General features: G+C 50.4%; 1 protein-coding gene across 1 annotated transcript; it reads right to left on the bottom strand.

The window, feature by feature from the left end:
• Window positions 1-1,076: 1,076 nt before the first annotated feature.
• Window positions 1,077-26,749, bottom strand: NPHS1 (NPHS1 adhesion molecule, nephrin). The gene is made up of 29 exons (XM_002762026.6): window positions 26,107-26,749; window positions 25,784-25,999; window positions 25,590-25,712; window positions 25,291-25,419; window positions 24,696-24,777; window positions 23,313-23,416; window positions 22,991-23,118; window positions 22,731-22,902; window positions 22,391-22,548; window positions 21,997-22,141; window positions 21,787-21,911; window positions 20,083-20,287; window positions 19,701-19,830; window positions 19,389-19,561; window positions 18,327-18,467; window positions 18,111-18,251; window positions 17,476-17,597; window positions 16,399-16,570; window positions 16,145-16,301; window positions 15,729-15,880; window positions 14,181-14,292; window positions 13,910-14,091; window positions 10,676-10,732; window positions 7,419-7,538; window positions 7,250-7,274; window positions 7,062-7,137; window positions 6,819-6,912; window positions 6,610-6,722; window positions 1,077-2,035 (listed from the first exon to the last, which is right to left on the bottom strand). Exons 1-29 carry the CDS (start codon window positions 26,162-26,164, stop codon window positions 1,904-1,906), a joined length of 3,744 nt encoding a protein of 1,247 aa, XP_002762072.2. The 5' UTR covers window positions 26,165-26,749; the 3' UTR covers window positions 1,077-1,903.
• Window positions 26,750-27,306: the final 557 nt, after the last annotated feature.

The following is a 27,306-nucleotide window of genomic DNA, read 5'->3' on the forward strand; positions in this document are numbered from 1 at the left end:
CCTGCAATTCTCAGCTGCAAGAGCCAATGAATTTCCTTTTCTGCTTAAACCAATGTGGAACAGAATAAGTTTTGCGGGGCACAGTGACTCATGCCTGTAATCCCAGCACTTTGAGAGGCTGAGGCAGGCAGATCTCTTGAGGCCAGGAGTTTGAGACCAGCCTGGCTAACATTGTGACACCCCATCTCTACTAAAAATACAAAAAGTTAGCCAGGTGTGGTGGCAGACACTTGTAATCCCAGCTACTGGGGAGGCTGAGGCAAAAGAATCACCTGAACCTGGGAGGCGGAGGTTGCAGTGAGCTGAGATCGTGCCACTGCACTCCAGCCTGGGTGACAGAGTGAGACTCAAAAAGAAGAAAGAGAAAAAGAGAGAGGGGAGAGAGAGAGAGAGAGAGAAAAGGAAGAAGGAAGGAAGAGAGGAAAAAAGGAACCAATCCTCAATCCTCTTACTGGCTGCTTTATTATGAAGTCTGTTTTTAAAATCACTTTTATTGAGATATCATTTATGTACAATGAAAATGCGCCCATCCTAAGTGTACAGTTCAATGAGTTTTGACATATCCGTGCACCCCTGCTGCCACCACAATTGTTATATACAATATTTCCATCACCAGGCCGGGCGCAGTGACTCAAGCCTGTAATCCCAGCACTTTGGGAGGCTGAGGTGGGTGGATCACGAGGTCAAGAGATCGAGACCATCCTGGTCAACATGGTGAAACCCCGTCTCTACTAAAAAAAATACAAAAAATTAACTGGGCATAGTGGCGAGTGCCTGTAATCCCAGCTACTCAGGAGGCTGAGGCAGGAGAATTGCCTGAACCCAGGAGGCAGAGGTTGCAGTGAGCCGAGATCATGCCATTGCACTCCAGCCTGGGTAACAAGAGCGAAACTCCGTCTCAAAAAAAAAAAAAAAAGAATATTTCCATCACCTCAGAAAGTTTTCCCATGCCTTTTTGCAGTCAACCTTCCTCTCACGGCCCCAGGAAACTTCTGCTGTGTTCTCTGCCACCATTGATTAGTTTTGCCTGTTCTAGAATTTCTATAAAGGAAAGCACACAGTATATATTCTTTTCCTCTAGTTTCTTTTGATTGTCTGTTTATTTTAATGCTTATAGAGCATACTTATGGTTACACATGTCATAGTTTATGCCTCCTGTGTGAGATAACCATGGGAAATAATAAAAGAATAGGTAGGATACAACATGCATTCATAAATTCCACTTATTATTAGCTATTTCAGATATCATGGAAAGCAAAATGAACAGAGTCTTTTCCCACTTCTGAAAACTTTACTTCACGAAGCACTTAGGGACCCTCAGAATAGCATTTTATTTTTTATTTATTTTTTGAGACAGAATCTCGCTCTGTTGTCCAGGCTGGACTGCAGTGGCATGATCTCTGCTCACTGCAACCTCTGCCTCCTGGATTCAAGCAATTCTCGTGCCCCAGCCACACAAATAGCTGGGACTACAGGTGTGCACCACTACCCCTTGCTGATTTTTTATATTTTTAGTAGAGACGGGGTTTTGCCATGTTGGCCAGGCTGGTCTCAAACTCCTGACCCCAGGTGATCTGCCCACCTTGGCCTCCCAAACTGCTGGGTTTACAGAAGTGAGCCACCACACCCGGCAGCATTTCATTTTTGAGACATCATTTACAATCTGCCCTGTCCTTTTGGAGAAGTTTATTTCCTAAAGCCAACCCCAGGATGAACCTTGTTTCTACTCTGGTATCAGCTGAACCATCTTCTGTCACTCAAACCCCCTCCATATCTTCTCCTGACAAAGCTGGGACACTTGGGTTTTATGGAGCTCACCTAACGAGCTCGGCCCAGGCTGCACTAAGAGGGACCAGTGGAGTATAAATTCCTGCAGGTGCAGGACACGGGGGTCGAGAGACTCTCACACCAGATGTCCCCTCAGCTCAAAGGGCAGAGAATTAAGTTCCAGAGTATCCAAGTCTCCTGCCACCTGATCATAGATTCCTCTTGGATCCTGATATGTGTCTTTAGGCCAGCAGAGGTCCCAGGGGCCCTGAGAGGCAAAGAGCGGAGTTAGAACCATGGAGAGATGCCCTGTAGGTCTTCATCAAAGATCTGAGGGATACGCACCCCTGCTTAACTTCCCAGGAAAAAATGTTTTAGCCTTTTTTTCTCAGTGAAAAATCCCACACAATATTTTGGCTTTTACTAAAACCCCAACATATACAAAAAGGAGTGTGACGATAATGAATGCTTATCATGAACCCCATGTGCTTATCACCTAAATTCAACAATATCAGGCTGGGAACAGTGGCTCATGCCTTTAATTCCAGCACTTTGAGAGGCCAAAGCAGGAGGATTGCTTGAGTTCAAGACCAGCCTGGGCAACATAGCGAGACCCTATATCTGCAAAAAATAATTTTTTTTTTCTTAGATAGGATCTGGCTCTGTCACCCAGGCTGGAGTGCAATGGCACAATCTCAGCTCCCTGCAACCTCCACCTCCTGGTCTCGATCTGTCCTCCTGCTTCAGCCTCCTAAGTAGCTGGGACTATAGGCACGAGCCACCACACCCAGCTAATTTTTTTTTTTTTTTTTAGAGACGAGGTTTCCATTGTTGTCCAGGCTGGTCTTGAACTCCTGAGCTCAATTGATCCACCTGTCTCAGCCTCCCAAAATTCTGGGATTAAAAGTGTGAGCCACTGCACCTAGCCTACAAAAAATATTTTTAAAAAATAGCTAGGTGGCTGAGCACAGTGGCTCATGCCTATATTCCCAGCATTTTGAGAGGCTGGGGCAGGTGGATCACCTGAGTTCAGGAGTTCGACACCAGCCTGGCCAACATGGGGAAACCCTGTCTCTAGTAAAAAGACAAAAATTAACCAGTGTGGTGACGCACACTTGTGCATCAAGCCCAGCTACCAAGGAGGCTGAGGCAGGAGAATCACTGGAACCTCACCTGCAGTGAGCCAAGATTGCGCCACTGCACTCCAGTCTGGGCAACAGAGCAAGACTCCATCTAAAAAAAAAAAAGTAGCTAGGTGTGGTGGTGAGTACCTGTAGTCTTAGCTACTCAGGAAGTTGAGGTAAGAGGATTACTTGAGCCTAGGGGGTCAAGGCTGCAGTAAGCCATGACCGTGCCACTGCACTCCAGCCTGGGCAACAGAGCAAGACTCCATCTAAAAAAAAAAAGTAGCTAGGTGTGGTGGTGAGTACCTGTAGTCTTAGCTACTCAGGAAGTTGAGGTAGAGGATTACTTGAGCCTAGGGGGTCAAGGCTGCAGTAAGCCATGATCGTGCCACTGCACTCCAGCCTGGGTAACAGAGTGAGACTCTGTCTCAAAAAGAGAAAAGAAAAAAAAACAGTATCAACCCTTGGTCAATTGATTTATCTAGATTTCTAATTTATTCTCCTCCCTCACTAACTGGACTATTTTGAGGCAAGCCCAAGATATCCAATGATTTCATGTTAGAAAAATAATGTAAATATCAGAAACGTAAAACCTCTAGTCTGGGCATGGTAACTCATGCCTGTAATCCCAGCACTTTGGGAGGCTGAGGCAGGTGGATCCCTTAAGGTCAGGAGTTAGAGACCTGCCTGGGCAAAAGGTTAAACCCCATCTCTAATAAAAATACAAAAATTAGCTGGACATGGGGGTACATGCCTGTAATCCCAGCTACTTTTGAGGCTGAGGCAGGAGAATTGCTTGAACCTGGGAGGTGGAAGTTGCAGTGAGCTGAGATCGTGCCACTGCACTCCAGCCTGGGTAACAGAGTGAGACTCCATCTCAAAAATAAATAAATAAAAATTTAAAAATGAAAACTTTAAATGTCCATGTTATCAGCTATGGCAATTGTGGAATGTAAGTTATTATTCTATTGTCCTATGAATTTCCAAAATAGTTCCCTCATCATAATAGAAGAGAGAGAGAGAAAAAAAAGACCATGAAGTGTGGCCTTTACTGGGGATGTGTTTTGTTCTAGAGCTGGGAGAAAATTATTGTTTTAGTTCAGCAAGCTTTAGAGCAGATTGGCCTGTGCTCCAAATATGGCCTGCAGCCTGCTTTTTTTTTTTTTTTACTGCCCAGGAGCTAAGAATGGTTTTTCACTTTTTAACTGTTGGGGGGAAAATGAAAAAAGATAACATTTGTGACATGGAAAAATTTTATGAAGTTCAAATTACAGTGTCTAAAATTAAAGCTTTGTTGGAACATAGCCACACTTATTCATTTATGCATTGGCTGTGGCTGCTTTTACTTTACAGGGGCAGAGTTTGCATAGAGTTTTGAGGAGGACCGTATGTCCCACACAGCCCAAAGCATTTACTATCTGGCCCTTTTCAGAAAAAGCCTGAAGCCTCCATCTGCACTTTAGAGGGCACATATGGTCCAGCACCATGGACAGCGCTTTGCGCCACGCTGGTGGGATCTGACAACAGTGCCCGATTTGGGAGGTTGTTCACAGAGACAGAGGGAAATCCTTGGCCCAGAAGCGCCAAGGCCACACAGGAAATGAGGAGTTCTATCCCATCTCCCTGACTGTGCAGCAATGGGTGGGGGTTGGTTGGTGGTCAAAGTGCCTGTCTTGTTTTTGCCTGCACAGCTACCATCTTCACTTCCCTCTGGGTTCTCTGTCCCTCTCCCATTCTCAGCCCAGTGAACCGAGTGGGGCTGATCCCTACTCCCTGATCCCATGATTAACTGACCCAGGCCTCTCCTGTTAGCGTAATCCATCCTCTAACTCAGGGATGGGTTCAGCGATGAGAATGTGACACAAGCTAGACCAATAAGTGACAGCATTGGGCATTTGGGACCACTGGAAAAATTCTAAATCTTTCTTTGAAGATTTCTAATCTCGCAGGATACAAATCTATATTTTCTAGGGACATTTTTTTCCCTTTCTTTTTTGAAACATAGTCTTTCAGGCTAGAGTGCCGTGGCACAGTCAGGGCTCACAGCAGCCTCAACTTCCCTGGCTCAGGTGTTCCTCCTACCTCAGCCTACTGAGTAGCTGGGACCACAGGCATGTGCCACTATGCCCAGCTAATTTTTTAAACTTTTTTTTCTTTTTTTGAGATAGAGTCTCACTCTGTTGCCTGAGTGCCCCCAGGTTCAAGCAATTCTCCTGCCTCCGCCTCCCAAGTAGCTAGGATTACAGTTATATGCCACCATACCTGGCTAATTTTTGCATTTTTAGTAGAAACAGGGTTTCAGCATGTTGGCCAGACTGGTCTTGAACTCCTGATCTCACGTGATCCACCCACCTCACCCTCCCAAAGTGCTGGGATTACAGGCATGAGCCACCATGCCCGGCTTAGCTTTTGTTTTTGTTTTTTGAGATGGAGTCTCCCTCTGTCACCAGGCTGGAGTATAGTGGCATGATCTTGGCTCACTGCAGCCTCCAGCTCCCTAGTTCAAGTGATTCTCCTGCCTCCACCTCCCAAGTAGCTGGGATTACAGGAATGTGCCCCTGTGCCCAGGCAATTTTTGTATTTTTTTAAGTAGAGACAGGGTTTCACCATGTTGGCCAGGATGGTTCCAAACTCCCAACCTCAGGTGATCTGCCCACCTCAATCTCCCAAAGTGCTGGGATTACAGGTGTGAGGCACCACGCCTGGCCTTTTATTTTTTTAAGAGATGGGGTCTTATTATGTTGCCCAGGCTGGTCTCCAACACCTGGGCTCAAGTGATCCATCTACCTCACTCAGCCTGCTGAGATTAAAGATGTGAGCTGTGACCACACCTAGCCATAGAAACATTTCTTAGGGAGAAAATTCTGGGTCCAGCTCAGCCTAAGGACAATTCTATGCCTTGATTTTTCAGTTGAATGGGCCCGCAAATTCTGTCATTCTCTCTCTTTAACCAGTGGAGTAGATATGGCTAATTATCTTTAAAAATGCATGTCTATTTCCTTCCACAGTAGCAGAATTGTAGCAAGGCATATGGCTGCCAAGCAAGACCACATTTCACAGCCTCCTTTGCAGTCAGATGTGACCATGTGACCCTATTCTTGCCAGGGGAGTGAGGGCAGAGTGGTGTGCACCATGTCTGGGTCTGGGCCACAAGGCAGGGTTGTGCCTCCTCCACATTCTTTCACCTTTTCCCATGGGTTGATCCCCCAGTGAACAGGCTCATTCTTGTAGAATCGGATGACTTGAGCAGGGCCACTCATGTCTGACTGTGAAAAAGAAATAGACTGCCTTCTTGTTTTTCAGAGACAGGGTCCTGCTCTGTTGTCCAGGCTGGAGTGCAGTGGCTCCATCATGGTCTACTGCAGCCTCCAACTCCTGAGCTCAAGGGATCCTCCTGGCTCAGCCTCCTGAGTAACTGGGACTACAGGTCTGCACCTCCATGCCTGGCTCATTTTAAATTTTTTTTGTAGAGACAAGTCGCTATATTGCTCAGGCTCATCTCAAACTCATGGGCTCAAGCAATCCTCTTGCCTTGGCCTCCAAGTGTTGGGATTACAGGTATGAGCCATCATGCCCAGCCAACTGTCTTCTTTAAGCCAGTGGATCACAGTCAGGCCTCTTTGTCACAGCAGCTAGCTGGCCCTAACTAATACAAGCAGTAGGAGGTGGGATCCCAGCACTAGCCAGGAAGGATGGCTGCTGACACAAAGCTCCTCACCATCTGCACTTCATCATAGAGGGGTCCGCAGGCTCCAGGTGGGGGGTATGTTCTTTCTACCTCGTCATACAAGTGCCCAGGAAAGGCCATATCCTCATCTTCACCTGTGAAACCTGGAGTTGGAGTGGAAGGGAGACATGAGCAAGGCACCTAGTCCAGGTGTCAGGGGTACCTCTGAGTGGGGGAGTCCTGATGTGATCCCAGCTCACCTTGGAGATAAGACAACTCCTCTGGCGTTGGGGGCAGTTGGGGGCTGAAGTCCCTCAGGGAGTGGTAATACGGTTCTGCCTCCATTGTGCTGACCTGTTCCCCACACGCAAAATAGACAAAGCCCTTTCCACCCTCTGGCCCCATGGTCCTGGGAAGGGCCATGATCAACCTGATGCTAACAGCAGGGTTTCAGTCCCCGTCGGTGCCCTGACTGTGGGGTCACCCAGGCCTCCCTCACTCACTGTGGAGCTCTGAGTGTCCCGTTCCCCCGTCCACTGGCTCTCCTCATATTCATTCTTGACTCGGTCCTCCTCCGACCTTCCAGTATGCAGGTGTTGCGGGGGGCAGTTGAGTGCTGGCCCTCCCCCACCCATCACCCCCAAACCTCTTCCCTCAGAGCCTTCTTTACAGAAAAAATATCCCCACTTACCCTGCCTCTGTCTTCTCTGAGATGCCTGAAGGAAACAGCAATAAGGGGCTCAGGGACCCCCATACAACTCCCCCAACCCTGGCCCCAGGAAGACCTTCAATATGCAGCAACCCCAGGGTTCCCCATCACCCTCAGGTCTCCACCCTGGCAGTGAAGGGTCTCATCTTACCCTCAGCAAGACGCCTGAGTCTCCACTGCCAGAGGAGCCCTCCGACACAGGAGGCAATGGAGAGCAGCAGAAGCCCTGCAGCAGCCAACAGCACAGGCAGCAGGGGCAGCCCCGAGGGTCCTAGGGGTGGAAGATACCCCTCAGTGAGCTGCAGACAACAGGTTCTAGGCCAGGAGTGCGGCTCCTCAAGAAAGCCTGGCCCTGACCAAGTCCCTCCCCCAGGGTTGGAGAAAGAGATGGGCAGGAGTCTCTGTGCCTGCCCCTTCTGCCACCCAAGGGCAGGTGGCGTCTTTCTCAAGTCAAGCCATTAGCAAAGCATCCTCCCTTTACCTGAACGTTACCCAAGGACTCAGGAGGGAACTTTAGCTCCTTAGCTGGGCACTGAAGACTTTCTGTGATCTGGCCCCTTCCCATGCCTCCAGCCATGCCCACCAAAGTTTTGTTTTGTTTTGTTTTGTTTTTTTGAGACAGAGTCTGGATCTGTCTCCCAGGCTGGAGTGCAGTGGCATGATCTCAGCTCACTGCAACCTCTGCCTCTTGGGTTCAAGTGATTCTCCTGCCTCAGCCTCCCTAGTAGCTGGGATTATAGGTACCTGCTACCACACCCAGATAATTTTTGTATTTTTAGTAGAGACAGGGTTTCGCCATGCTGGCCAGGCTGGTTTCAAACTCTTGACCTCAGGTGATCCACCCGGCCTCAGCCTCCCAAAGTGCTGGGATTACAGGTATGAGCCACTGCACCTGGCCCCCTTTTTTTTTCTTTAATTAAGATGGAGTCTCACTCTGTCTCCCAGGCTGGGGTGCTGTGGCACTATCTCGGCTCACTGCAGCCTTCACCTCCTGGGTTCTAGTGATTCTTCCTCAGCCTTCCGAGTAGCTGGGACTACAGGCACATGACACTGTGCCCAAATATGTGTGTGTGTGTGTGTGTGTGTGTGTGTGTGTGTGTGTGTAAAATGTATTTTTAGTAGAGATAGGGTTTCGCCATTTGGCCAGGCTGGTCTCGAACTCCTAGTTTCAAGTGATCCACCCACCTCAGCCTCCCAAAGTGCTGGGACTACAGGCATGAACTAGGGTGCCCGACCTCAAATGACTTCTTTTCACCAACTTCCATTCCAGCCAATATCAGGCTAACCTGGCTGCTGTATCCCTGAGGACAAGGCTGAAACCCTCTGTGCAGGCATCTGCTGGGTGGCCATTTCCCCTATCTTCTACTATGGGCACTTTATTTTCCCAGGGAAACAGCCACTCCCCACTCTCAGTCTTGGGCTCAGGCAGGACTCCACAGTGGGCACATGACCCAGCCTGGCCAATAAGAGTCTCCATTTTCCTCTCCACAGTGATTATTTAGACACAGCATTTGACCAAATGTGTCTTTTAAACAAAACATTTAGGACAATACTACTAGCTGTCAAGAAGATGGAGGTAGGGGAGGGCTTCTCTGCCCCCCTGATTGAAGAAACTCAGAAAGAAGCCACCACAGATGAAGGAAGGTAAAGTTGAAAGAGGGTGAGAAACAGATCGCTGGTGAGATTTTTGAGCACCTGAAACCGGTCACACTTGGAGTTTTTTATTTCATGTACCAAGCTTTTTTTTTTTTTTTTTTTGAGACAGGGTCTCACTCTGTTGCCCAGGCTGCAGCACAGTGGCATAAGCTCAGCTCACTGAAGTCTCAACCTCCTGGTCTCAAGCAATCCTCCCACATCAGCCTACTGAGTAACTGGGACTACAGGCATGCATCACCACACCTGGCTAATTTTGTTGTTTTGTTGTTGTTTTTATAGAAATGGGGTTTCACCATGTTGCCCAGGCTGGTCTCCAACTCCTGGGCTCAAGTGATCTACCTGCCTCAGCCTCCCAAAGTGCCGGATTATAGGCATGAGCCACTGTGTCCCACCACGCCATTCTTTTCAGTGTTGACAAAACAGCTGCATTTCTGTCACTTGCAACCTTTTTCTCAGGCTCTGGAGGGAACTGTTTGCCAAACGGTTGTAATCCTCTCCTGGTATTCACATCCTTGAGTGCAGGGCCTTACCACACTGACGCTGAGTTAAGCCGTGTGACTTGCTTTGGCCAATGAAACAATAGCAACTGTGACAAAATCAGCTAGTAAATTGGCATGTACTCCCTCTTGCTGCTTTTGATCCCCGTGACCACCTCCATGGAAGAAGCCAAGGAGAGACATGTGCCCAGTCATCCCCATTGTTCCAACCAAGAACAGGACAACTGTCAGACGTGTGGGAAGGGGGCCATCCTAGACCACCCAGTCCGGTGGAGCTGCCAGCTGACTGCAGAGATTCAAGCCAGCCCAGACCAGCACTGTTCTGCCAGCCTCTTAGCATCAGGAGAAAGAATGTTGCTATAAGCACCCATGTTTGGGGTGGTTCGTTATACAGCAAAAGCTAACTGATGCAGGCTTCTTACAGGACATGGAGTCAGTTAATTCTTTCAGAATTAAACTAAATTTGGAAGACAGGAAGATTTATCACTCCAGGCAAGAGGAAGATCTAAGGAAAAAAATTACTAAATGTGGTGGCTCATGCTTGTAATCCCAGCACTTTGGGAAGCTTAGGTGGGTGGATCGCTTGAGGTCAGGAGCTCGAGACCAACCTGGCCAACATGGTGAAACACTGTCTCTACTAAAAAAGTATAAAAATTAGCCAGGTGTAGTGGTGGGTGGCTGTAATCCCAGCAACTCGGGAGGCCGAGGCAAAAGAATCACTTGAACTCAGGAGATGGTTTCAGTGAGCCAAGATTTCGCCACTGCACCCCAGCCTGGGCAACAGAGCAAGACTCCATCTCAATTAAAAAAAAAAAAAAGGAAGATCTAAGGAGTCTGCAAGTGTGCAGGGACAAAACTAGGTCTATTTTTTGTTTGTTTTTTGAGATTGGGTCTCTCTCTGCTGCCCAGGCTGGAGAGCTCAATCATAGCTCATTGCAGCCTCCAACTCCTGGTCTTAACGAAATCTTCCCACCTCAGCCTTCTGAGTAGTTGGGACTACTGGCACATGCCACACCCAGCTATTTTTTATTTTTCAATTTTGCAAAGATGGAGTCTCACTAGGTTTCCCAGGCTGGTCTCAAACTCCTGGGCTCAAATGATCACATGCCTTGGCCTCCCAAAGTGTTGGGATTACAGGCGTGAGCCACTGAACTCAGCTAGAACTAAGTTGTTAAGGGGCAGAGGAGGTAGGGTCAGAGACCAGGAGGTTCCAACCTCAGGGGAGATAGGAGGGATCAGGGGAATGAGGACTTGCCTGCAGTCGGCTCTGTGGGTAGCTGGTCTTCAGGTTCTCCAGAAGGCTGGTCCAGGCCTGGGGGGTAGATATAGAGACCGTGACTTAACACTAAGAATCTGAGATAACCTTTACATGTTTCTCAGCCTCTTCTTAAGCTTATTAGATTCATGGGAACTGGTATATGGATGCTTATGAATATTTCAAAGAGAGCCAGAAATTGCTGATAATAATGACAAAATATTAATAGCAATTCTAACAGTGGTGCTAATGCTAATAATGATTTTTTTTTTTTTTAGACTGAGTCTCACTCTATTGCCCAGGCTGGAGTGCAGTGGTGTAATGTCAGCTTACATCAACTTCTTCCCAGGTTCAAGCATTTCTCGGGCTTCAGTCTCCCCAGTAGCTGGGATTACAAGCACACATCACCGCACCCAGCTAATTTTTGTATTTTCAGTAGAGATGGGGTTTCACCATGTTGGCCAGGCTGGTCTAAAACTCCTGACCTCAAGTGGTCTGCCCACCTCGGCCTCCCAAAGTGCTGGGATTATAAGTGTGAACCACTACGCCTGGACAATTTTTCTTTTTAAGAGACAGAGTCTCACTCTGTCACCCAGGCTGGAGTGCAGTAGCATGATCACAGTTCACTGCAGACTCAAACTCCTGGGTTCAAGCTATCCTCCCACCTCAGACTCCTGAGTAGTTGGGACTACAGGTATGCACCACCATACCTGGCCAGAAAATTAATTGTTGATGAGCAACTTAGCTGTGCAAGGTCCTTTTCACCTGAATAATCAATTTGTTGAGTTAACTAAAAAAGACTTTGGGCTCTCAATCCCTTAGTAGAGGTATAAGTTCTAGAGCAAAAGAGGCAAGTATCATACTTTATGTTTTAGTGTTCAAAGGGAAGACAGGAATGGGGTGGGGGGAAGAGCAGAGAAGATTGTAGGGATGAGAAGAAAGTGTCCCTACTTCCACAGAGAAAAAAGCTGCTCTGTCAGGAAGAGGAAAACAGAAAGAAGCAGCTTGCATTGGGGTAAAATACACAGAAGGTAAGGAATATTTCTTTAAACTAGCATTTAGATAGCTCTTACTTTGCACTGGGCCCTATTTAAGCACTTTAGATATATTAACTCATTTAATCTCACAGCTCCCTAAGATAGACCTTATTTTCAGAAACGGAGCTAGCCGGGCACAATGGCTCACACCTGTAATTCCAGCATCACTTTGCAAGACTGAGGCAGGTGGATTACTTGAGGTCAGAGTTCGAGACTAGCCTGGCTAACATGGTGAAACCCCATCCCTACTAAAAATACAAAAATTAGCCAGGCGTGGTGGCATGCACCTGTAATCTCAGCTACTTGGAAGACTAAGGCAAGAGAATTGCCCGAACCAAGGAGGCAGAGGTTGCAGTGAGCTGAAATCGTGCCACCATACTCCAGCCTGGGTGACAGAGCAAGAGTCCATTGAAAAAAAAAAAGAAGAAGGAAGAAAGAAAGGAAGGAAAAGAAAAAAGAAACAGAGCCACAAAGACCTGTGCTATACCTTAATTTTTATTTATTTTATTTTGAGATGGAGTCTACTCTGTTGCCCAGTCTGGAGTGCAGTGGCACAATCTCAGATCACTTCAACCTCTGCCTCCCAGTTCAAGCAATTCTTCTCAGCCTCCCGAGTAGCTGGGACTCCAGGTGTGTGCCACTACACCCAGCTAATTTTTGTATTTTTTAGTAGAAACAGAGTTTCACCATATTGGACAGGCTGGTCTCAAACTCCTGACCTTGTGATCTGCCCACCCTGGCTTCTCAAAGTGCTGGGATTACAAGTGTGAGCCGCCGCGCCTGGCCAAGCCTTATTTTTAGAAACTAAGACATTTGCCTAAGGTCACACATCTCAGAGACAGCAGAGAGGGGATTTGAACCTAGACTTCTCTGAACCAGGCTCTGTGGGATTAACCACTACAATACTGTGCCTATCAGAATCATAACATATTCATCATATTGAAGGAATTTGTCCTTCGCATCCAAGTTGCTGAATTTATTGGAATAAAGTTATTCGTAGTATTCCCTAATTATCCTCTTAATGTCTGTGGGATCTGTGGTAACATCCCTTCTTTGATTCCTGTGGTAACTTGTGTCTTCTCTCTTTTTTTTTTTTGTCATCATCAGTTTTATAAATGTTACTGATTTTTTTCAAAGAACCAGTTTCTGGTTTCATTGACTTTTCTCAATTGCTTTTCTGTTTTCTAATTCCTTTACTTATGTTCTTACCTTTATTATTTTCTTCGTTCTGTTTACTTTGGGTTTAATTTGTTCTTCTTTTATTAGTTTCTTAAGATGAAAACTTAGAATATGCATCTGAGGTCATTCTCTCTCTTTCTCTCTCTTTTTTTTTTTTTTGAGATGAAGTCTCGCTCTGTTGCCCAGGATGGAGTGCAGTAACATAATCTCAGCTCACTGCAACCTCCGCCTCCCAGGTTCAAGCAATCCTCTTGCCTCAGCCCCCTAGTAGCTGGGATTACAGGCACATGCCACCACGCCCAGCTAATTTTTGTATTTTTAGTAGAGACGGGGTTTCTCCATATTGGCCAGGCTGGTCTCAAACTCCGACCTCACGTGATCCACCCACCTTGGCCTCCCAAAGTGCTGGGATTACAGGCATGAGCCACCTCACCCAGCTGGTCATTCTCTCAAAAAAAAAAAAAAATCTAGGCCAGGCACAGATTTTTGTAATCCATGCTCACACCTGTAATCCCAGCACTTTGGGAGGACCAGGCCAATGGATCACCTGAGGTTAGGAGTTTGAGACCAGACTGGCCAACATGGTGAAACTCCATCTCTACTAAAAATACAAAAAAAATTAGCCAGGTGTGGTGGCACACAAGAACAAAAGTTCATCTCAAAAAAAAAAAAAAAAACTAACATAAGCACTTAATGCTATAAATTTTCCTCTAAGTACTACTTTAACTGCAGCCTGAAATTGTTATGTGTTTTCATTTTCTTTTAATTCAAACTATTTTCTAATTTCCCTTGGCCATTAAACACAGTCAGACAGTATGGGTTGTGATTAACGCTGGTCTCAAGTTCATCTGCCTGAGTTTCAATCTCATCTCTATCTGTTACTAGCTGTGTGACCTTGGACAATTTGCTTAACAGCTCTGGGCCTCTGTATCTCATCATAAAAGGGGAATAGTATCGACTTCACTACACTACGCATCCTCTGAGGAACACTCCAACCTGCCCAAGGCTCCCTTCCCACCTGGGGTAGTAATGGGAAGCTGGGTCCCCTTGTCAGCCAGTCCACTGTCCCCCAGGGCATTGCTGGCCAGCAGCCAGACCCTGTATCGTGTAGAAGGCTGCAGACCAGTCAGTGTGAAGGTGGTGGCCTGGGGTGGTAGGACGTCCACATAGTGGAACCCTGGAGTCTCCAGGGCCTCATACCTGCAGGACAGGGAGGACAGTAAGTTCAGGGAAGTGCCCCAGCCCATATTGGCTGTCACCCCTTCCTTCCTGCCTTGACAAGGACCCACCTGATGCGGAACCTCTGTGGTAGGCCCCCATCAAAGCCAGGCTTCCACTCTAGCCCCACGGAATGCGGGGTCAGATTCACAAGCTTTAATCCTGATGGAGGGTCAGGGCGGCCTATGGAGGGAAAGATGGGGAAGCAGTTAGAGGACACAAAAGAATTCCAGAAGATTCCATCCAGGTTTTCCCTAGGAATGATTTTAAATATAGAATCGCTTCTGATTCTTCACGGTGTAGTCCTGTTCTATAAGGTCACTATGGACACTGCTCTGACAAACACCAAACCGTTTCTGTGATCCCAGCACTTTGCGAGACCAGGGTTGGAGGATCACTTGAGCCCAGGAGTTCGAGAGCAGCTTGGACAACACAGCGAGACACTGTCTCAAATTAAACATTAAAAATTAAAACTAATTTTAAAAAGAAGTGAAAACAAAACCAAAAGAAACAGCAAAAAAGAAAAAAAAATTCAAGACCAAATGGTTGCTTCTTTGGGAAATGCAGGGTTAGGTTTCTTTAAAGGTCTCATCACAGCATTTGCATCAGGCAATCGATATATGATGTTGTTTTTTTGTTTTTTGTTTTTTTGAGACGGAGTCTTGCTTTGCCGCCCAGGCTGGAGTGCAGTGGTGTGATCTCAGATCACTGCACCTCCACTTCCCAGGTTCAAGCAATTCTCCCGCCACAGCCTCTCAAGTAGCTGGAATATTACAGGCGTGCACCACCACGCCCAGCTATTTGTTTGTTTGTTTAGTAGAGACGAGTTTCACCATATTGATTGCCCAGGTTAGTCTGAAACGCCTGATCTCATGGTCTGTCAGCCTCCGCCTCCCAAAGTGCTGTATTTTCATATCGCTGTTAGGAAGAGAAAGGATTCTGTTTCCTCTGGAAATTCTAACAGGTTCACTATGAGGGGCCTTAGAATAAAGTCAACACAGAGAAATGCAGACGTAATAAAGAAGGCTGGGTGTGATGACTCACACCTGTAATCCCACCACTTTGGGAGGCCAAGGTGGGCGGATCACCTGAGGTCAGGAGTTCGAGACCAGCCTGGTCAACATGGTGAAACCCCGTCTCTACCAGATACAAAAATTAGCCAGGTGTGGTGGTGGGTGCCTGTAATCCCAGCTACTCTGGAGGCTGAGGTGAGAGAATTGCTTGAATCCAGGAGGCAGAGGTTGCAGTGAGGCAAGATTCCCACCATCACACTCCAGCCTGGGTGACAGTGAAACTTTCAAAAAAAAAAAAAAGAATGGAAAGTTGCTGCTGACCGCTGAATCTAGATCCAGCAACCCCTGAAAATCTACTTTTTAGTTACTTGAGTCAATAAGTACTCCCTCTCCATCTTTTTTATTTTCTTTTCTTTTTCATTTGTCTTTGTGTGTTTCCCTGAAGATTCAGTCTCCATTAGGATTTTCAGGGCAGGCAAAAACTCCATCCTCACATGTACACAGGTTCTCCGGTTTCAGGAACACGGGCAGACCGGGGCCAACAAGGGACATGGGAATCAATCAAGGGGGCATTCCCTCCCCAACACCCTCATAGCCTCTCCGTACTGATGCTGACGAGTTGAATGTTAGTGTGGTCCGAGCCGAGGGGGTTGGTGGCTGTGCATGTGAAGAGGGCATAATCCTGGGCTGCAGACACGTTGGCAATGGTCAGGAGGCTGCTGTGGACCCCACCCTGGTGGTAAGTGTGCTCCATGTACCTAGAGAGAAGGTAGGACACCACTCGTCCATCCATTCACCCAACCACTTAGGCTTGTTCTATCCATCCATCTATGCATTTAGCCATCTGCCTATCAATCCATTCATTCATTCATCTTTCCATCCACTCCTCCATTCACTCACTCATTCCTTCACCCATTTGTTTTCCTTCTCTGCACCCTTCTCTGCAGGGACTCAGGGAGGGGAAGTGGGGCTGAAGGTCCAGACCTGGGGCTGGAGTGCTGCCTGGCTGGGCCTGGGCTCACCTGGGATCCTGGAGATCCAGAGGGACACCGTTTTTGGTCCAAGTGAAGACGATGTTGGGGACACCTCGGGCACGGCAGTGGAGGGTGGCAGAACTGGTGCTGTCTCCAGCTGCAGCCACTTTAGTTAGGGGAGTGGGGTGCTCCACCTGGGGGGCAACTGGAAGGGGATGGGGAGTCAACATGAGCTACGTGGAAGACATGAGGCTGTGGCTTCAGTGGCAGGTCTTGAAGTCAGGTGTTTTGGTGTCACCCACATCTGACAACAAGACGGACCAGCCCTCGTGCCAGAGGTGCCACCCCATTGTCCACGATGCACTGGTAAGCGCCAGCCTGGGCCAGTTTGGCATGGTGAATCCGCAGACACCCCATGGGTCCCTTGGATATCTTCTCCATGTCATCCAGGCTCTGGTCCTCCTCATCTTCTCCCTGGAGGCCCAAGACTCAAGAGTTGGCCTCCCATTCTAGCCCCAGATCTGTCACCACCCAAACTGCCCCTTCCGTAGCCTCATTCTCCTAGCCACAATCACCCTCCACAGAGGTATTGAAGAAAAAAGATGGATTTACTCAATCCATCTTTTCATCCACCAATCCAAGTACCCTCTCACCCAACTACTTATGCTTGGAACCATCTATCCATCCATCTGTTCATTTATCCATCTGCCTATCTATCCATTTATCCATTAATCCTTTCATCCACTCATCTGTTCACTCACTCATTCCCCCACCCATTTGTCTTCCTTCTCTGCACCCATGTATCCACCCTTGTAGCTCTCCACCCATTCACACAACTATTCCCTCATGCTTGCATACCCACAAATACATGCATCTGTTCAGCCATTTACCCAGCTACCTATTTATCCATCTCTCTATTGATCTATCCACCCATCAATTTATCTATCATCCTTCCACAGATATCTTTCCTCTGATGGATGGTAGATCCATCCATCTACCCTTTATCTATCCACTAATTTTTCTCATTCAATCACCTTGCCACCCAATCACTCACCCATTTATCCATCCTTTCACTTGTCCATATGTTCTTCCATCCACTCACTCATTCATCTACCTGTTCATCCATTTACCTACCTATTGACCCATCTATCCAAAATGAATGGATGGATGGATGGATGGCTAGACAGCCAGGTGAGTGTCTAGCCACGAACCCATCCATTCATTTTGCCATCAACAGTTATTCAGTCTGGGAGCATGCCCTGATGAGTATATAGTTATACAGGGTCACACACATGTGGTCCCCACTCCCAGGGAGCTCAGTCAAGAAACCACAACCTCTTGACCTGATGATCTCCATTCACCAAAGGCTGAGTCCTCACCAGTCTTTCCCAGCTGAACATGCCCGGGAGGATGGGATTGGCATCAACAGTGCAGACTATGTCCACAGAACCCCCGATGTTCACCTCAGTGGGGTCCTGGAGGGCACGGATGGTAGGAGCATCTGGTGGGAGACAGAAGCTTGGGGAAGGCTCTTGGGCCCCAGGTGGGAAGGATGTCTTAGGGGTTCCAGGAAAGTTATGGGTGTGGACAAAACCTGCTCTTGATACCAAGGAGTTGGAGGAGAGTTCTCAGGGTTAGTGAGGTTGTCTCCACCTTCCACTATGCCTCTGTGATAGAGTGGGTTGGGTGGGCTTCCAGAATTGTGTGTGTGGGGTGCTTCTACAATGGGTTCCCATCTCTTTTGGCAGCAGCGTCCCTGCGTAGGTGGGCCGCCCTCTCTGGGCAGAGATTCCACACTAGGTCTCTCTACTGGGAGGGGTTCCGGGGTGCGCGTGGTTACACCTCAGCTGGGACTACTTTCAGAATGGATGGCTATCCCTGGGTGGGTGGAGCTCCCACAATGAGGAGACTCCACGTTGGGCAAGGTTCCTTGGGTGGGTGTGGTTTCCGTGGTGGGCGGGGCTCCCAGGGCTACCCCCGTTCCCAGAGTGATGCAGAGGGAGGCGGGGCTCACAATGCACGTCCAGCCGCACCAGCGCTTCCGCGGTTCCCTCGGAGTTCTGGCAGTGCAGCTGATAGAGGCCGTCGTCGGCGCGGGTCACATTCCACAGCTGCAGAGCCCCGCTGGACAGGATGCGATGCCGGGGGCCGCCCGCTGGGGAAGGTCAGAATAAGGGACCTGGCAGGCCCTCCCACCCCCGGGACTCCTCCCCATGCCCACTTCCCGGACCTGGACTGAGGCGATAGCCGCGGAAGGTCCAATTGAAGGCCTCAGGGGCGGGGTTAGCGGACACCGACACAGGCAGCAGCGCCTCGCCTCGCTCCACCGCAGTCACCACCAGCACCTGCTCCCCCAGGAACTCTGGACGGTCTTCAGAGGGGGCACCGCAGGGAGTCAAGATTGTTGTTAAGGTCAGGGTAAAGGACAGATTGGAGATGAGGCACAGGTTCAAGGGTTAAAGTTGGGTCAGGACCGGGTTTAAGGTTGTGGACAAGGTAACAAGTTCCGAGCTGAGCTCAGGGGTAACGTTTGGGATAGATTAGAATACAGTTTAGGAAAAGAGTAGAAGTCAGGGTCAGGTTGAAGGAACTGTAAGAGGGGTCATGATAGGGATCATGGTTAGGAAAGAAAACAAAGGCAAGATGGCAGTTGGCAGGATAGGACTTGGCCCAGGACCACGGGTCAGGATGAAGGTCGGGAGTTTCAAGTTTCAGCATGGGGTTAATGATAGAATGATAGTGTCAAAGTGAAGACCTGGGCCAGGCACAGTGGCTTACGCCTATAATTCTAGCACTTTGGGAGGCCGAGGCAGGAAAATCACTTGAGCCACGGTGTTCAAGACCAGCCTGGGCAACATAGAGTCAGCCATCTCTATTTAAATTAGAACTACAAAAAAACTAGCCTAGCCTAGTGGTATGTGCCTGTAATCCCAGCACTTTGGGAGGCCAAGGCAGGAGGACTTGAGCCCAGGAGTTCAAGAGCAGCCTGGGCATCATAGCGACACCCCCCCCCCACCTTGCTACAGGTTGCTACAAAATATAAAAATAAACTGCCAGATGTGGTGGCACACAGCTGTAGTCTCAGCGACTCAGGAGGCTGAGGCGTGAGGATCTCTTGAGCCCAGGAGTTGGAGGCTGCAGTGAGCTATGATTGTGCCACTGCATTGCAGCCTAGGTAAAGAGGGAGACTCCGTCGAAAAGAAAAAGAAAAAAATAGAAAAAAAGTGAAGACCCAAGGAGTAGTTTAGGGTCAGGAAGGCATCAAGAGGGGCTTTCTGGCCGGGGCACATACACAGCACGTTGAGGCGATAGAAGGAGCTCACGGTTTCGTGGAGCTCGGCGCTGTGGGCGCGGCAGGTCACGCGATGGCCATGGTCGCGGGATGACACTAGCAGAAGGACGCTCCTGGCTGCGGCAGAGCCTTTGAATGGCGCGTTCCGGGGCTGGGCGGCCACACCCTCCAGCCTGTGGACCCGTCGGTAGGTGGTGGAATCACGCCAGGGCTGGGAGCAGAGCCAGAGGCTGGAGAGGGGCTGGGCGGGGGCAGGACCCGCTTGGAGGGGGCGAGGCCAGACCAGAGAGGGGGAATCCCTCGAACTCCCACCTCTCCCCTTCCTTGTCCCAGGACAAATTGACCGGCGGGTTGCTGCTGACGCTGATACATGTCAAGTTTAAGGCGTCCCCCGGGCGCAGTGCAGATGCGTTGGCCAGGATCGTCACGTTAGTTGGGGGAACTGGGAGAAGGGGTTGGAGGAGCGAGACTCAGGTTCGGAGCGGCCTGGTCTGCGTCCACCCCGCCTGCACCTCCAGGCTCCGCCCAGTCTCGGGTCCCCCACCCGGCCCCGGCCTGCACCCCTCGGGTCCAGGCTTCTTCGCTGGGTCCCTGCCCCACCTGGCTCTGGCTCTGTTCCCTTCCCCCACCCACAACGCCGAGCCCGCCCCTGTGGAGTTGGCCCCGGGCCTCAGCTGTGCGCGCCCTCCCTCACACTGCACCGCCAGCTTCGTGGACGCGCTGAGCTGTCCCGCCTTGCACGTGAACTTGGCCTGGTTGTCCGACGGCCCTGTGACGAGTACCAGCTCGCGGGAGAAGGTGCTCCCCGATTTCTCCACGCTGCTGAGCTGCACGCGCCGCGGCTCCTGCGGCAGCCGCGACTCCTGTGGCGGCCGCGACTCCGTCACGGTGCGCGAGTCCTGTGGGCCGGGAGTGACTGCGGGACGCGGGTAGCCCTGCCGCTTCCACCAACCCCTGACCCCCCACCCCGCCCACTGGGTTGGTGCCGCCAGCCCAGACAAAGCCTTTCTGTGATAAGGAAAAGCACCCCCATCAGTGCCAGCCGCCTAGAGCAAAGCGGTGGGGAGTGGAACCGAGCGACCCCCGCCCTGGAATCTCTCCTTCCTCCCCGGGCCCCTGTGCATGGCAGTTTTGGGGATCTGAATCCTTCTTCCGTCCCACGCCTCGCCCCCGCTACGCCTCCGCAGCCACCTGCAGGCCCTCAGCGCACTCCTCAAAATCAATTTCTGCTGTGTTTACCCAACACCACGTGCTGGAAACTCCCTTGAAATTCCCAAGCCTTTCCCAGAATTCCTCAGTTCCTATTTATTTATTTTGAGATGGAGTCTTACTCTGTTACCCAGGCTGGAGTGCAGTGGCACCATCTGGGCTCACTGCAACCTCTGCCTTCCAGATTCAAGCGATTTTTCTGCTTCAGTCTCCTGAGTAGCTGGGACTACAGGCGTGTGCCACCACGCCTGGCTAATTTTCTGTATTTTTAGTAGAGACGGGTTTCACCGTGTTAGCCAGGATGGTCTAGATCTCCTGACCTCGTGATCCGCCTGCTTCGGCCTCCCAAAGTGCTGGGATTACAGGCGTGAGCCACCACACCCTGCCAGTCCCTTTTCTTAAATTTCCCCCTGTCCTCAAAGATTTCCTTTGAAATTTTCCTTAATTCAGTGTATTTCCATAGATTTCTTTCTTTTTTTATTATTGCTGCTGCACAAATTAACCTTTCTATAGATTTCTGACTCTGATATTATATCTTATGATCTCAGTCTCTTAAGAGATTCCTTTGTATTACCCAGATTCTCAGCACTTCCCCAGAATTCCAACCATTCATTGTCATTTCTGTAATTCCTAGTCTTCCCCCCAAATTTGCACCTAGCTCCCTAACTTCTCATGATTTTCCCAGAATTCTGTTAGGCTTCTCTTTCATTTTAATGAAATTTCATTTTCTTGCCTCCAAATTCCAAGAATTCAATTTAGTATGAATGAATTTTCAATGGTCTGTGGAATTACTAGTTTTTCTCCAAATTTTCTAGAATTGTCTTTTTTTCTGGGATTCCAAATCTTTTCCTAAAGTAACTGACATTTCACATGAATTCTGAGATTTTTCACCTGAATTTTCTTTAATTTTAATGGAATTAATTACCTTTTCTCTAGAATGCCTAATCTCGATTCAGAGTTTCAATGTTTGTCCTAGAATTCTCACTGTTTCCCCAGAATTTTCCTAGGATTCCATTTAATTCTCATGGTGTTTGTGTCTTTCCTGATTCCCTGCCAAACCTCAGAATCTCTAGTATTTTTCAAGAAATTTAATATTTTTCCAAGGTTGCCCAAGATTCTTAAGGAGAGAAGGGGCCTGGTTCTTCCCCCACATTCCTGGCCACCCCCATAGCCCTGGCATGGCACCAACCTTGTACCAGGTGAGGGAGGGTTCTGGGTTGCCCCCGATAGCCAAACACACCAGCCTCACCCGGGTCCCAGCCCGGAGCTTCTGCCCCTCTGGGGGACCCTCAATCCACAATTTCTGGGCGGGATCTGTGGGGAGAGGCAAGAAGAGTGACTTTTTCTCTGGGCTGGGTCCTGAGGCTTGGGGGCATTTCTGGGCGGGGCAGGGGCTCACATTTTACGTTCAGGGTGAGTGATTTCTTAAAGGTGTCCTTGGTGAAGGCCTCACTGAAGGCCTCACATGTGAGGGTTAGACCATTGTCCTCCCGCCGCGCCAGGAATGTCAGGTTGGACATGGAGATGTGACCGCCATGCAGTCCCTGGCAGGGAGTGAGCTTCAGACGTGGGGACCGCAGCACTCCCATCCATCGTGCCAGAGACCTGAGTCCATCCCAGTCGCCAGCAGAGACACATGAGACATCTCTACTGCCCCCCCTGTTGGACCCATAGTCCTCAAGGAGAAAGCCCCCAGGCTGCAGGACCCACCCCCTTCGCAATCCACAAGTCATGTCCTCAGCCCGCCTCAGCCCCCTCCATGCTCAGACCCAGGAGCCTGGCCCCTGCCTCACATCCATAACTGTCTCCTCCGTGGGCAGCAGCTGCCGCCAGCCCAGCCACCATCGTAGCAGGACCCGTGGACGACTGGACTTGCTGACACAGGAGACCGTCACATTCTTGTTCTCAGCCTGGGAGGCAGATCCCAGGATAATAATGGCACTAGGGGGAACTGCGGACAGAGGGCAGACACTAAGCTGGGCTGGATTTCTCATGGACCAGCCCCAACAGACCAACAGAGGACTGGAGACAGATGCTGAGATCTTTGGTGTCCAATAGGCATAATTTGGGGCCACACACAGATGGTTCTCTGGGGCATGGATTGACAGGTGGCCAGCTGGCACCAGGACTCACAGGTGACCTGCAGCGTGATGCTGCGCTCCTGGGTCCCTGCAGACACACTGTTGTGGGCTTCACAGCTGAGTCGTGCTCCGTGGTGTTCTGGCCTCACTGTCATCACCAGCACACTGCGGGCCACTGCCTGGGTGTGCTCTGTGCCCCACGCTGTGGACACCGGCTGGCCATTCTGGAGACAGGGATGGGCCTGGGCCAGCTCAGAACCAGCTCCCAGACCCTGCTGTCCCCCCAGTCCCCGTACCTGCGTCTGCCCTCACCTTCAGCCACTGCAGTGTGGCTAAGGGATTCCCTCCTCGGGCCACACACGGCAGCTCCAAGCTCTGTCCTGCCCGCACATGCCCTTCATCCTGGCCTGGCCACTCGATGACAGGGGGTCCTGGAGGGACTGGAGGATATCAGTCACTCAGTGGGCCTGGAGTAGCCCATCCACTCTTTCCAGGCTCCACAACCTACCTTTGAACCTTCATGTTTCTCTGAGTGCCTGGTCTCGAATTTCCATAATCCCTGTGATCCCCGCAGAGCCCCCCAATTCCCACTCCCCATCCTCAGCGCCTCTAGTTGGCTCAGTTCTCCACTTACACAGAACATTCATGGTGAATGAGGCCTTGATGGGGACATCCAGTGCTGGGCTAGATGCCTCACAGACCAGCAACTGCCCATTATCTGAGCTCTGGGGTGTCACCCTGGGATGAGAAGTTGGGGTTCTGGAGTCAGTCATTATCTGAAATTTGGGGAGTCAGGGAGAAGAGGTAGGGATGCCACTTCTGGTCCCCACACCTGGTCTAAGTCCCTGTGCTGATCTCCTCTGGGATCCGGCATTCCATGGCAGAGATTTTGGGGGTGAGCAGTGAGAATTGGAGCCGAGAGAGACCCACATCTCACCAAAACTTTAGTGCTTGGGCCTCTGGAACTGAGGTTCCCATGAAGTTTTTTTTTTCTTTGAGACGGAGTCTTGCTATTTCACCAGAGCAAGCGTTGGTTGCTCTTTCACTGGAGTGCAGTGGCATGATATCGGCTCACTGCTACATCCATCTCCCAGATTCAAGCAATTCCCGTGCCTCAGCCTCCTGAGTAGCTGGGACTACAGGCATGCGCCACCAAGCCTGGCTGATTTTTTCTATTTTAATAGGGACAGGGTTTCACCATGGCCAGGATGGTCTCGATATCCTGACCTCATGATCCACCCATCTCGGCCTCCCAAAGTGCTGGGATTACAGGTGTGAGCCACCGCATTTGGCTTTTTTTTTCTCTCTGACGCCCAGGCTGGAGCACAGTGGCACGATCTCAGCTCATTGCAACCTCCACTTCTCTTGTTCAAATGATTCTCCTGCCTCAGCCGCCTGAGGAGTTGGGAGTATAGCACATGCCACCACGCCCAGCTAACTTTTGTTTTTTGTTTTTGAGGCGGAGTCTCACTCTGTCGCCAAGCTGGAATGCACTGGCATGATCTCAATTCACTGCAACCTCCACCTCTGGGTTCAAGCGATTCGCATGCCTCAGCCTCTCAAGTAGCTGGGACTACGGGCACATGCCACCATGCCCAGCTAATTTTTGTATGTTTAGTAGAGATGGGGTTTCACTATCTTGGCCAGGATGGTCTCAATATCCTGACCTCTTGATACACCCACCGCAGCCTCCTAAAGTGTTGGGATTATAGGCGTGAGCCACACGCTCAGCCTTAATTTTTGTAGTTTTAATAGAAACGGGTTTCAACATGTTGACCTGGCTGATCCCAAACTCCTGACCTCAGATGATCCACCCACCTCAGCCTCCCAAAGTGCTGGGATTACAGGTGTGAGCCACCATCCCTGGCCCCCATGAAGAAGCTTTGAGAGTCAGGGTGAAGAATTGGGTCCCAGATGTTCACATCTAGCCCAGGCTTCATGCTTGCATCTCTGCGGTCTGGGGTTCCCATGGGGAAAATTAGGGGTCAAAGTTAGGGGAGTGTTTCAGTTTCCATACCTGGCTGTGGCCTCCACGGTGAAGAGCTTCTGCTGGGATCCCTCGTTCACATTTGCAGAGATGTCGAATATTGTCTGTCCACCTTGGGGCAACAAGAGGGCTAGAGGGGTTCTGGGCTCCCCAGAAGACAGATTCTGGGGAGCATGGCCTGGAAGTCATCAGGATGAATGTGATGCCCCCTCCCTCCTGGTTTTGGAGGAAAAGGGCCTGGGGCATAGCTGCATCCCCTCCTCACTTTCTGGACAGCCTGAATCCTGCAGTCATCAGTGCTGGGTCCTGAGTCTCCCCTCTCTTGTCAACTCATTGTTGGGTCGTGCCATGTACCCTATCCGTCAGCTTCTCATGTCTGTACCAGCGCATCTGCCCATACCTCTCTCTGGAACTCAGCCTTGTGCCGGATGCTGACCCCTCAATGCGCCCTCCCATCCACCGTGTCCCACACTGGCCTCAGCAGCTCCCTATACCTGCTCCTGGGTCCCCATCTCAGGGATGATGTCGTTTCTGGGGCCCTTAGAAGGGCACTGGTTAGAAAACACCCTGTCGCCATTCCAGAGGCTTCTTGCTGCCCCCTGCCGCCCCGTTCACCCACACTCACTCAGGAGAATGGTGATGTCAGGCGCTGGCTTCGCATCCCCAGACACACAGCTGACCACATACTCCTGCCCAGCTACCCAGGTGACCAGGGTGCCTGCCTCTGGGGTCAGCTGGAGCACCTTGGGGGGAACTAGTGAGAAGGATCTGGGGTAAGCTTCCAGCACTAAGAAGGGTTTGAGGATTGGAGTTCAGTACCCAGGGGCTGGGAGAGGAGAGGCTGGGGGCTTGGACTCCTGGGTCCTGGGGTAGGATAGGGCTGGAAGCCCAGACTCGTGGGTCCTGGGGGTCTCTCACCCATACCCAAGATGGAGAGGATCACTCTGGGAGACAGGAGCTCTGGCCCTGTCTCAGAACGGCCAACTTGGCACTCATACTGGGCATCATCGCTGAGGTCACAGGCCTCGATGTGCAGGTGGAATTCACCTGCAGGGGGAGCCTGAGGTCAGGGCCCAGCCTCCACTGGTGGCTGAGGGTCTCAGGCTCTGATCTCTTACCTTTAGCAGGGTCCCCTTCCAGGCGGTACCTCGGGAAGCCTGGGATCCTAGGGTCGGGGCCCAGGAGCAGCCCATCTTTGGCCCATTGCACCGCACTGCCAGGGGTGCTGACCCCACACTGCAGTTCCACCGAGGCCCCCTCCACCACCGTCAGGTTTTCGGGCAGGGCCCAGAAACCCCGGGTAACAGAGGCAGGAATCGCCAACTGCGCCAGGCCTGGGGACACAGCGGGGTGTGAGGAAAGGGCAGAGGGTCTGTCTAGGGAAGGCAAGTGGGAAATGGGGGCCAGTCAGCACTGGGTACAAGGCTGAGATTCCACTCACCTACAGTCAGGAGCTCCAGGAGCAGCAGAGGAGCCCTGAGCAGCATCCCTGGGGCCATCGTAGGTCCCTCTATGGTGGCCCCCACGGTGCCCTCTGCCAGCCACCTGAGTCTGTCTCTGGCTTCCTCTGGGCCCTTCTCTCTGTGTCTCTGCCTCCTGCTTTTCTTCTTATCTCTCTTTCTGTCACTCTCCTCCCTCTCTCTCTGTTTTCCTCTCCCCCTGTGAGTGTCTCTCTATCTCTGCCTCGCTGTTAGTCTCAATCTCTAGGTCTCTTTAAAAACCTTTTTCTCATTTTTTAGAGACAGAGTCTAGCTGTGTTGGGCAGGTTGGTCTTGAACTCAACCTCAAGCCATCCTCCTGCCTTGGCCTCCCCAAGTGCTGGGATTACAGGCATGAGCCACCTCACCCAGTCTGTCTCTTTATCTTTCCACCTTTCTCTCCCCGTCTAAGACATTTTTCTCCCCCTTTATCTCTGTCTTTTTCTGTCTCTGTCTCTCTCTGAGTCTCTATCTTCTCTCCTGCCACCCCTCACCCCTGCTTCTTGTCTCACTACTCACGTCCCCTCAAGAAGGACCAACAGGCCTCGGGAGCCCAGGAGAGCGATGAGGCTGATGCAGGCACTGGCAGAGTCGGCCCTGCTCTCTGACCCAGTGTGAGCTCATCCTCAGAGTGCAGCCTCCCCCACGTGCCCTCCAGAGCTCCCAGCTCCAGCCTCTGTCCAGCAGGCTCCTCCCATCTGGGCTGGAGCGGGAAATCCCCTGTCAGCACATGCCAGGCGCATTCCTCAGTGCCTCCCCAGCCTCCATGACCCCAAGTCCTGGCTTAGGCTGGGAAAACGGGAGAGGTCAGACTTGGGTGGTCTCGCAGCTCAGCAGGGGAGCAGCCAGCTGGGCTCCCAGCTCTTCCCTGCCTTGATACATGACCTTGGCAAGTCCCTTTCTTCCTATTTTTTTTTTTTTTTCTTGAGATAGTCTTGCTCTGTTGCTCAGGCTGGAGTTCAGTGGTATGATCTTGGCTCACTGCAACCTCCACCTCCCCTGGCTTGAACCTCCCAGGTTCAAGCAATTCTCCTGCCTCAGCCTCCTGAATAGCTGGGATTACAGGCACACGCCACCATGCCCAGCTAATTTTGGTATTTTTAGTTGAGATGGTATTTCACCACATTGTCTAGGCTGGTCTGGAACTCCTGACCTCAGGTGAT

Source organism: Callithrix jacchus, chromosome 22 (genome assembly GCF_049354715.1).
Source record: "Callithrix jacchus isolate 240 chromosome 22, calJac240_pri, whole genome shotgun sequence".
Classification (NCBI taxonomy): domain Eukaryota; kingdom Metazoa; phylum Chordata; class Mammalia; order Primates; family Cebidae; genus Callithrix; species Callithrix jacchus.